Raw genomic sequence first — 12,324 nt, forward strand, 5'->3', positions numbered from 1 at the left:
ATTCAATACTGGTATAATAATTATGTACAATTATTGTGCGCCCATGGTCAAGTAAATTCTCACAAAGTCCCATAACAATTGAAGTTGGAACACTATTTGTGGTATTGGTCTTTTCTGTGCCGCAGTATATCTTGAAATCATATGTATATCCATCTTCAATACACAATTTGAATAGTTTTATGGCAAATTTGTGTCGTTTATTCTTGATGTACTGATGAAAGGCAAGACGACCTCGGAAAGGAACTAAAGTTTCATCAACGCAATATTACTCGAAGGCATCATTATTTTCTGGAAATTTTTTCTTATGATTTATGAGAGGTGTAATTTTATAAAGTCTTTCAGAAGTATTTCCACCCTCGTTGTCTGTGAAGTGCCAGTTACTGAGAAGAAGATCGAACCGATTCCTTGACATAACTTGTTTGATTTCTGTAGAATAGGGGATATTATTCGACCAATAACACTCCAATTTTGGCATCTGCACTAAACCGAACCAAATTTGCAGACCCAAAAATATCTTCATTTTATTGGGATTTGTGTTTTTCCACTTTCTTATTCTTGCTTTTGGTAAAATTGTCTTACTGAGTTTTTGAACAGCGTATCTGTTAGTTTCTTGCACCATTAGGTCCAGCAGGCCTTCATCAACAAACATAAAAAAGAAGTCTACAGGCTGTTTATCGTGCATTTCTTCAATAACATTTTGTTTTATTCCAAAATTATTATCCACAAACTGAAAATGTTTTAGATTATCACCTGTAATTTCATTCCATTGTAGGTCGGTTGAATTCACATTTCCAAGTATTTCATCTGAGGAAGAATCATTAGTTAAATGCAGATTTCTTATAACATCATCAATTGTTTGTTCTACAGAATGAGCAGCAGTAAACTGAGATGTACTAGGAGCGAAAACTTCGGTATTACCAGTTGTAGATACTTTTATTCTCTTTCTAGCAATGAGAGAATCAGAATCTGAAGACACAGAACTAAGATTACTTCTGTTGTAACTTTCCAATGAATATTCGTATGGTCCGTCATCAGATAGAATTTCATTTCAAGGCTTCTAAATGATGTTGCTCTTTTTCGTAGTCTCCCATATTAGGGCAATTTATAACAATATTTATCACTATAACAAATTTATTCCACTGGACAAACACTGAACGCATATAACTGTTTGTAAGCATCGTAGATATGCAAGTTTGACCTTGTGTGAAGGGCGAATCAAGTGTGCACCCTCGGCCCAGTCAGTAAAAGAATTCTTCTCAGGCCGCGTGGTGCACACGTGATTCGCACTTAACAAATCTATTTAGCTGCATGAAATAGATAAAAAATCATAAAATATGATTATTTTATGTTACTTTCAGCAAATTGTAAAACAAAAAGAAGTTGGCCTTGGGATCACAAAATATTTTAACATTACGGCAGTCAACGTGTTAAACAATAGTTTAACACGTTGATCGAGTGCTGCAGCATTTTAGTTTATCGCAGTTATCTGGACAGGTGTTCTATAGCTACTGACTACCAGCAAGCAGTTATGATTAATCTCTTTTACCTAAATTGTGTTTTTCTTCATACAAAATCAAAATTTACTGTTATGGATACTAATAATAGCTACTAATATTAATACTAATAAATCAGAAAAATTATCAAGATTTAACTTTTCATACCACACAAGAGCAAATGTCACACTCATGTTCCCAAATTGCTCCATCAGGATGAACAGAACCATTAATGTGGCAACTTTTTTGGCATTCACATTCTTCCATTGCCAATATCCGTTGTTCGGCAAAAGCTAACTGAAGAAAAAAAAAGAAAAAGAAAGAAAAGAAAAGAAAAATTATTAAATATATATTATTAAGTACAAATATATTATTATTATTATTAATACCAGCCCTCCATGGAGTCAAGACTCATCATGGGAGTTGCACACAAAGCCCAAGAAACGATGCTATAAACTCTTTCAATGTATTCACCACAATATCAGACAATGCACTACTCTCCATGCTGAGAACCTGCTCCATATGTCCCTGCTAACAACCTCATACAACTTCCATGGATGTCTCCTTGTTCTGCCACCCTCTCCTATTCTATGAAAAATTTCTTCCAAGTTAACCCAGTAACAACCCTTTATCAACTTAAATATCTCAAACATATCTTCTCTCTTCCTCCTATTCAAAAGGTTTTGTAACTGCATTCCCTCAGTCTATCTTCATATCTTACATCCTGAAGACCAGTTACCACATTAGTCAGTCTTCTCTGGATCCTTTTCAATATATTCTCTTCACCATGAAAACCAGGAAAACAAGGCCTTATACAGTAGAACTCGAATCTCTTTATTTCTGCACATTAAAGTCCTCCACATCATTGCCATAATCCGATGTGACGAATGCACAACTTGTGCAATGTGGCCTCTGAATTTCAGATCCTAGTCCACAAGGATCCACACGATCATTTGAGGAGACCAGGTCTTGCAAAATTTCTCCACCAAGTCTATACTTAGTATCCTATTCTCACCTGCTATAAACAATACTTAGCATCCTACTGTCGCCATAAACCATCCCAAATATGGTGTGGCAACATATATAAAAAATGACATTTCTGATTATAAGATCTGTGAACCAAGTACCAGCAAGGACATATATAGTGTATCTATTATAATATCTGGTTATACTATAACTAACGTGTATAAACCTCCCTTAACTAAATGGCCTAATCAAGTACTGTCCCAGCAACAACATCCAAGCATAATCCTGGGAGATTTTAATAGTCATCACTCCCTTTGGGGCTATAGAAAGGATGACCTAAATGGCACTCTACTAGTGAACTGGATGGAAAATCAAAACCTCTATCTGATCTTTGATGCCAAAGATAAACCGAGCTTTCTCTCCTCTAGATGGGAAAGTGGATATAACCCTGATTTGAGCTTCTGTACTGCAGATGATTATGGCGGCCAAATTCCCATCTCTAGGAAAGTATTAGACAGTTTTTCAAATAGCCAACATCGACCTATAATCTATAAAGTAAGCCTAAATATTCCAATCATAAGAACAATATTAAACCTAGGTGGAACTTTCTCAAAGCTGACTGGGATTCTTTTAAGAAACAGGTTGACATTGTAATAAGATTCATAAAGCCCAATGTAAACAATTACAATAAATTTGTTGGCATTTTTATTGGTGCTGCCAAACGAACCATTCCAAGAGGTTTTAGGAGAGAATACATCCCAGGCTGGAATAGTGACAGTGAAAAACTGTATAAAGAATTCTCTACTAATAATAATCCTACAGTAGCCATTGAGCTACTGAAGTCTCTTGACAATTCTAGAAAAGATAAATAGATTAAAACAATGAATAATTTTAATTTTACTCATTCCAGTCGAAAAGCTTGGTCCCTGATTAGGAAGCTTGAACCTAATACAAGGACTTCTGGTAAACTTCCTACCATAGGTCCAAAACACATTGCAACACATTAGTCGCAATGACTGAATATCCTCAAGATAAAGTAGCTACGAGAGAGGTGAAACAAAAACTAAAAAATCTCAAAACAGATCTTCTACCGTCATCACTATCCCAGGGTTTCACTTCCCAGGAACTTACCCAGGCAGTTAACTCATTGAGGACTGGGAAGGCGGCTAGACTCGATAACATCTGCCCTGAATTCATTAAGAACTGTGGACCCAAAACTATTCAATGGCTTACTGCTATGTACAATAATATCCTGGACTCTGGCATACTTCCATCAATTTTTAAAAGATCTAAAATCATTGCTGTCTTAAAACCTGGCAAAGACCCTACAATTGCTTCCAACTACCGTCCTATTGCCTTGTTAAGTATCTGCCTGAAACTTCTCGAAAGAATGCTATACAACAGAATTCCTTCAAGTATATTCCTTCAAATAGCACCTCCGTAGCGCAATTGGAAGAACGACGGTACATTGCGCCCTTCAATTGCAATAGGCCTAAGTTCGATTCTCGTCGCGACAGGAGGAATCTTTATCTGGTCGATTTCAATCGAAGGTGAGTTAGCCGATCTCATACGGAGGTAGCAGAGTTTTTTCTCCCGGAAACTCTGGTTTTTCATCCCGCATACATACAAATTGGCCCTTCAGAACACACGCAATTTACAGACAAAAATTACTAGTTGTGGTGGTTTTGGAGGTGGGCGGCAGATGGCGTTGATAGAGATGATTCGTAGTAGAGGTTAGGTGCAGAGACAGTTGTAGATGTCCTCCCACGATGAGTCTTCGGACTCCTTGGAGGTATCAGGAATAATAATAATAAAAAAATAATAATACATAACAGAACTCCACAGGAACAGGCTGGCTTCAAACCTGACAGAAGTTGTTGTGATCAAGGACTGGCCTTGACAACCTTTATAGAGAACAGTTATGAAAAACAATCGAAAACAACAGCAGTATTCGTGAACCTCTATGCTGCCTATGACACAGTGTGGAGAGAGGGGCTTATCTTAAAATTCCTAGAAACTATCCCATCACCAAACCTGGCCAACCTAATTAATCAAATACTAGCAGACAGATGGATACAAGTATATCTCAATGAATCCCAAAGTAAATTCTTCAAGATTAAAAATGGCCAACCTCAGGGGTCAGTTCTTGCCCCATTGCTCTTTAACTTATATATTAGTGATATCCCAGAGACAGCATCACACAGTTTCATGTATGCTGACGATATTGCCATTGCAACTCAACATCCAACATTCCAAAAAGCTGAGAACACCTTAACTGAAGATCTGGCTGTACTTGATAAATACTTTAGATGATGGCGATTACAACCTAACCTGAACAAAACTGAAGTAGCATCCTTTCATTTAAGTAATATCCAGGCTAACTATATCCCAAAAGTTTACTTCAAAAATAAACAGGTGAAATTTAAAAATCATCCAAAATACCTAGGAGTTACCCTAGACAGAAGTTTGACATTTAAATATCATCTAGAAAATATCGCTAGCGCGGTGGATGTGGCGTTTGCACACCACCGCGCTAGGCCGCACGAAGGAAGTCTTGGTTTCGAGTCTAGTCGGCGACTAGAGGAAATTTTTCTAAGCCTTTTTTCGACCGGTTCCCGAGTTAGTCGATCTCTGGCACGGGCAAGCAGGTTTTTCCTCCCGGAAACTCGGGTTTTTCGTCCTGTAAACTCAAGAAAATCGACCGTTGAACCCACATTATTTCAGACATTAAATATATTGTGTTAGGGTTAGAGACCACGAGATGGCGGCACATTTGAGCCGTCTCTCTTCACTGCGTACCGCTTAATTAGTGATAGCCTTGGGCCATCTGTCTCTGATTGGGTACCAGTGGAGATTGAACTGCCCACTCAGTCTCCAAAAGTTAGATAAGGCTAAATGGCCTCGCCTACTCCCGTATATACGGGAATAAAAAGGCGTTAGCTGATTTTTTAATTAAAAACTTGTAATAACATAATGCATAAACTTGTTGGTACTTCTTGGGGTGCTGATGCCAACACACTGCATACTACTGCACTGTTTTTGGTCTATTCCACAGCAGAGTATTGTGCTCCTGTGTGGCTGAACAGCACACACACTTCTTTAGTCGATGTCCAGCTGAATCAAACTATGAGGATAATCTCTGGAGCTTTAAGTCCCAACTCTCAGTAATATAGCCCCTCCCTTGCTCCGCAGCACCCAAACCTTAAGCAAACTATGGACAAAAATAATTGGAAACAGTTCCTTGCCTATCCACCAAGACATTTCCTTCCATACTTCACAAAGACTGAAATCCAAGCACCCTGCCTGTAGGAATGCAATACAAATAAATGACCAGAACTTCGGCCTATGCGAGTCATGGGGAAAGTATCGGTTTCAACATACCTCCAATCCTCAAATACCCATCTCAAATCTGACATTTCATCTGGAGGGCTTCAATCTCCCTAGACATGTATGGACCACTTTAAATCGGATCAGAACAGGACATAACATGGGAGATGTAAGCATCGCTTGCATAAATGGAACTGGTCCGATACTCCAAACTGTGAATGCAGAAGAGGGATCCAGACTATCAATCACATTGTGCTTGAGTGCCCTATCTACTCATTCTCAGGTTCTAAAGAGGACTTTTTTAAACTGATCCCAGAATCCCTGGAGTGGATCCAGGATTAAGCTCTGACTCCTGATTCTTAATTTTGATGTTTAATCATTTCAACCTAGTGTACCCCTTTTAATATGATTTTTACAATTGATTTTATGCTGTTTTATGTAATTTGTATGTTTTATTCTGAGACCTGTACGTCATATGCTAAATAAAAATAAATAATTGTTGCCTGTCAAATTTCAGAACCTTCTAGTCTGTAACAATGAAATGACAATTCCAAACTGCTACCCACTCATACAATTTATCCAAATCCTCCTATAAGACCACAACATCTGCTTAATTCCTCATCACTCTCCCCAGTTTTGCATCATCTTCAAACAGCTGTATGACACCATTTAAACCCATCAATATCATTGAAAAAAAATTTAAATAATCCCAAAACAGACTTCTGCAACACACAATTAGTGACTTCTCTTCTAGGATATTTTATTAATTATATACGAAGGATGTTCAAAAAAGGACCAAACTTTTTAAATAGTGCACCAAGCAACAAACTGCCATTTGCCCCATTCTGCTATGAGCATTAGTTGTAGAGTTACATCTGCTGAAGTGAGCAGGTGCACAAGCTGTTTAGTGACAAAGATTAGTGACAAAGTGACAAATGAAAGAGCTTGAAGATAAACGTTTGTGTGAAATTTTGCTGCAAACTTCATAAACATTTTACGGAGACATTTCAATTGCTTAACCAAGCATACAGGGAGGACTGTATGAGCTGAACACAGTGCTATGAGTGGTTTACGCATTTTAAAAAGGGCAGAAAAGTTGGTCAGTGAAGATCCCAGGCCTGGATGATCTTCCACATCAACAGATGAGAACCATGTCGAGAGAGTTCGTGCTTTGATTAGTGGAAATTATTTAACTATCTGAGAAGTTGCTGATGAAGTGTGGGCATCAGCATAGGATCTTGCCATCAAATTTTGACTGAAACTTCAGATGTGTCACGTGTGTTCAAAATTCTTTGTGCCACGTTTGTTGACTGATGATCAGAAAGAGAAAGTTGAAATCAGTCAGGAACTGCTTGCCAATGCAAATAGTAACGAAAACTTTAAGAACATCATAACAGGAGATGAGATGTGGGTTTATGGCTATGATGTTGAAGCCAGGATGCAGTTGTCATTGTGTGTGTGTGGGGAAAGGGTCTCCTCAACCAAAAAAAAGCACAGATGAATCGGTCAAAGATCAAGGTGATATTGGTTGTGTTTTTTGATTGGAAAAGCATTGTCCATTATGAATTTGTACCATGTGATCAGATGGTAAACAAATAGTTGTACCAGGAAGTTTTCGCACATTTAAAGGTCTCTTCCTGTGCATCTGTGCACAGGAAGAGTCCTGAATTGTGGGAAAACCAGACTTGGATGTTGCACCATAACAATGCACTGGCTGACACTTCACGCTTCCTCCACAGTTATATGACAAAACATCAGACATCCATTGTGCCCCATCTACCCTATTCTCCAGACTTATCCCGCAGCAGACTTTCCGGTTTCTCAAACTTAAAACCACTTTGAAAAGATGTTGTTTCCCAATCAGAGGAGATTCAGGAAAATACGATAAGTGAAGAATGCGCCATCACAGAAAGGAAATTTTTTTCCTTTCTGTGATGGCACAGAAATTTCATCACGGAAAGGAAAGGGCATTCCAGGAATCATTCCAACAATGGAATAAACATTGGGAATGGCATATTGCCAGTAGAGGGGACAACTTTCAAGGGGACAGTCAGTCTTTTTTTTTTTTAACTCGTCTTGTATATTGTTATGACAGTAACCACCATGGAATTAGTAGACTCATCAAGGAAAATCCATTTAACTAGCAAAATTGATATAATACTGAAACTTGAAATCATTTCTGCTGCATTCACAATGCATTCCACAGACCAACTACTCTCCATATAAAAAATCTACTCCTCACACTCTTTTGAAAATGAATTTATACATTTGGTGTGATAGGAAGCAACCTGCCTAGAATGATGGTGAAAGGGTCTGAGAATTAAAATAATTAGTCCACATCTTTTTTTGTTGTTGATTTTTTTGTTTTTAATAGTTCAATCATGTGAATGCAGACAGGTGAAGTGAAAGAAAGAAGATGAACTAGCTGTAGCCAGAGAGGAGCATATTTGTCATTTAGATATGCAGCAAGTTTTCTACTTACTATTTTTTTTTAAAATCAAATTTCAGTTTCTGAAATACTTATTTGCACTTATACAAAATTCAGCCAGACAGAAAGAAAGAAACAGCCTTTACACATTTATTGGAAAACTAATGTTTTAGATAGAGGATGAGAGAATGACATGCAATGAGGAATTTCACTTTAATATGAATTTAAAATAAGCAAAGTAATTATTTTAATCAAATGCTTTCAAGTTTTGCATATTAAGTATATGGGACAAAATACTAATGATGATAATTATACATAAATTGCACACTGATATTCAAAATGACCTAAGAAAAATACACACACAGCACTAAAGGTATAAATTGGTTGAATCAAAATGTTCTGAACATGTAGTCATGAAAATATCAGACCTACATAACAATGCAATTATTATGATCTATAACAATCTTTAATTTACATATTATAATAAAATAAACATATGCAAGTATTTACCCTTTCTGTTAGCTCCTTAATATGATTTTCTAAATGAAATACTGACAACTGTAACTGCTGAAACTGACCACATGTTGGACATTCTATAGGAAAATACAGAACAATTGTCATAAGGTATAAAACTTGCAAAAATTCACTCCTATGATCAATAGAGCAATTATCAATAATTTAGTAATAAACTGTTCTTGATTATGAGCAACCAGCAAAGCATTATCAGATCAGACTGCTGGGAGACAAACAAATTGTTATTTAATCTCAAAGGATCAAATTTAGCCACACATCTGATATTATAGCCCCTAGTCCATACATTTTAAACAAATCAGCACTGTATATATAGCAGTAATTATTCTTTAGCAAGTATTATAATGCCATTTATTTAGGATTTTTTTTCAATAAAAAAGTAAATAAATTAAAAACGTTAGTTTATTTATTTATATTTTTAATGAACTGATGACTGTGAATGTGTTACAAAATTTTATGGTTGCAATGTCTTTTGTTTATCCTTACCCTCTCCCTGCATTCCTCTTTAACCACCCAACTGGCCAGGATGTATATATACATCCAAGTTACTATGGATGTGAAGTGCATATTGAAATTTTAATACCATTGATATTACATTGAAATATGTGATGGATATGAAGTGTAGAGTGTAAAGTGATGCATTTTATCCATATTGACAGTGATGTGGTTAAACTAATCATGTTTTTTTTGTTTTTTTCCCCCCCAACAGCAAGCAAAGAGATGAAAGGTCAGTTTGTGGTTACTCAGTTGTGGAGAAATCTCAATCACATTTTGCAGATGACATTGTTCTTTTAGGGAAAAAAAAAAAGGCAGAAGCACAGGAAATGCTAAACGACATTGACAGAGAAAGCAGGAGGGGAAAAAAGGTTTAAAGATTAATATAACTGAAATCAAACTGATAACAAATTCAGATTAAATCAAATTAATAGACAATCGTCTTAAAATTGTGAAGGAGAAGTTTTAAGAAAAAACTTCTTAGTTTTAAAAAAAAGAAAGATAAACAAGTAGAAGAACCACACAAGGAAATAAAGTATTTTGGCTGTATAAAGATTATCTTAGATGATTTACCTATATACTTAAAAAGAAAGTGATTTAATATATGCATTTTTCCAGTGGTTACCTATGGAAGTGAGTGAGACACGGGCAATGACTGAAAAACAGAAAGACAGACATGTGGCCCAAAGATTCTTGGAGAGAAGAGTGCTCCAGATAACAAAAAGAGATAGAATAATAAATATTAGAATTAGAGAATGACTGGAATATAAGATATTGTAAAGTGTTGTAAAGCATGTTAGTGGAGATGGGCTGGCCATATTAGTAGATTGCCAGGAAAGGTGAACAAAAATAAGGAGTAAGTAGATACCAAGAGAAGTAAAAGGTTGTCAAAGAACAAGACAGAGAGATGATCCACCAAGGTTTGATATAAGATGTTCAAACATTGGCTAAAAACAGACAGAACTGGAAAGTTCAGGAGGGATGGGGGGCCCTATATCCAACAGCAGGTGGAAGGTTAAAAAAGAATTGGTGCAAAAAGAGAGAAAAAGATTTAGAATAGGCAACAATCTGCCAACAAACTGAAAACTTTCAGGACTTATACCACAACAGACCTGACTCCTTATACTCCACATTCAAAATACCACTAACCACTTTTGTGAATCTTCTCTGGAGTGTTTCCAACATACCTCGTCACCACGAAAACCCAGCAACCAAATCTGTGCACAATAATCCATATGAGGCCTGGTTAAGGACTTATACAATGGCATCATAACTTCTCTATTTCTTCATGTTGGGTGAGGGGGGGGGACCCTGACAGGCAGTTCCATTTACCTGCCCATTCACACAATCTATTCAACTCCTCCTGTAAGGCCATAACATATGCATTTACTCTCCCCAATTTTTTTTTTTTTTTTTTTTTTTTTATGAAAAGTTGGAGTTTCCAAGATGGGAAATCTTGCTTCTCTCTGAGACTGGCTAAATCACCTTTGGCTGACTGGTTCATCCTATTACTGGATCTGCAAACAGCTTTAGATCACTAGTTAAACTAATTCCCATATCATTAACATACAAACTGAACAACAATGCTCTCAAAACTGGCCCCTGTTGTACACCACTAGTGATCTTCCTCTTTCAGGATACTGCACCCCCAATATACAACTTTCTGACATATCTGACAGCCAGTCACTGATCCAACTCAAAAGTCTGTTATCCAATCATCTGTTTCAATTTATTTAACAACTTGTTGTGTGGCAGTCTGTGAAAAACTTTTGCAAAATCTAAGCACACCATTGCATATGCATCTCCCCAGTCCAAAGTATTTGTCACCTTGTTATAGTACAAAAAGTTAGTAAAATATGATCTCCCTTTAACAAACCCATGCTGATAACCATAGAGAATAACTGCTGTTATCATCCTATTTCAGTATCCTACCCCCACCACCTTTTTTTTTTCTCTCTCACAAAATGTACTACAAAAGGCAGTGATTGATGTAAATAGGACAGAAAAGGAAGAAATAAAGGAAAGACACGTGAATTATACAATCATGGCACATCATTCATCCAGGAATATTGGTCACTGCTGTGTTTTGATAGAATTAAGACTGAAATAATTAAGTTTAAATTATGAGACCAGTATATTACCAATTAAATGTGTGGTTGGTCAATAACCAAGTTCTGTTTTGTTAGATGAAAAACTTCAGTTTTACATTCAACAAAAAATTCCAATTACCTCTAATGAAACCAACTAACTTAACTTTTAGTAAAAACCATCATAAAATATTAAATCATTCTTGTATCTAAGGCATTTAACACAACTGTGTATGAAGGTTTTGCAAAGCAACGAGAGAGAGAGAGAAAAAGTGTGTGTGTGTGGGGGATAGATAATTATTATTATTATTCGTGACACCTTGAAGGAGTCCAAAGACTCATCACGGGAGGCCACCCACTGTACAACTCTGTCTCCACCACTACACCGAACCTCTGCTCCCAATCATTTTACATCAATGGTATCTACTGCCAACCACCACAGCTAGTATTTTTTGCCTGTAAATTGTGTGCATTCTGAAGGACTGATTTGTCTATATGGGATGAAAAACCCCAGTTTCCAGGAGAAAAATAACCCTACTACCTCTGTATGAGATCAGCTAACACCTTCAATTGAAAAAGTCCATATAAAGGACCTGAAGTTCAGGGGCCACACTGCCCAAGTTGTGAAGTTGTCACATCAGATTATGGCAATGATGAAAAAGGACCTTGACATGCAGATACAAAATTTGGTTCCACTGTATATGGTCTTGATCAGGCTTCATGTCTATTACTGAGCACATATTGGTCACCTGGTTTTCTTAGTGATGAGGATATGTTAGCAAGGTCCAAAGAAGATTCATTAAGGTGTTTTTTGGAAGATGGAATACGAAGACAGATTGAAAGAATGCAATTTGTAAAGCCCTATGAATAGGAGGAGAGGGGAAAATATGATTGAGACATAAGATGGCCAAGGATTGTTACCAGCTTAATTTGGAAGAAATTTTTCATATAGAGGGAAAGTGGGATGGTCAGGGGATTTGAGCACAATGCACTGCAC

At 36.7% G+C, this 12,324-nt stretch overlaps 1 protein-coding gene across 2 annotated transcripts in view; it reads right to left on the reverse strand.

Annotated features, from left to right (window-relative positions):
- Positions 1 to 12,324, reverse strand: part of LOC150102838 (protein kinase C-binding protein NELL1-like) — a 299,735-nt gene that overhangs the window by 158,454 nt on the left and 128,957 nt on the right. For both annotated transcript variants that reach the window (XM_090398962.1, XM_090398963.1), the window contains exons 6-7: positions 8,725 to 8,807; positions 1,662 to 1,790 (exon numbers count right to left, since the gene is read on the reverse strand). In XM_090398962.1, coding sequence (XP_090255088.1) covers positions 1,662 to 1,790; positions 8,725 to 8,807 — 212 coding nt within the window. The remainder of the gene's footprint in view (positions 1 to 1,661; positions 1,791 to 8,724; positions 8,808 to 12,324) is intronic.

Source organism: Typopeltis vanoorti, chromosome 10 (genome assembly GCF_054136105.1).
Source record: "Typopeltis vanoorti isolate ZY-2024b chromosome 10, IOZ_Tvanoo_1.0, whole genome shotgun sequence".
In the NCBI taxonomy this organism is placed as follows: Eukaryota; Metazoa; Arthropoda; class Arachnida; order Uropygi; family Thelyphonidae; genus Typopeltis; species Typopeltis vanoorti.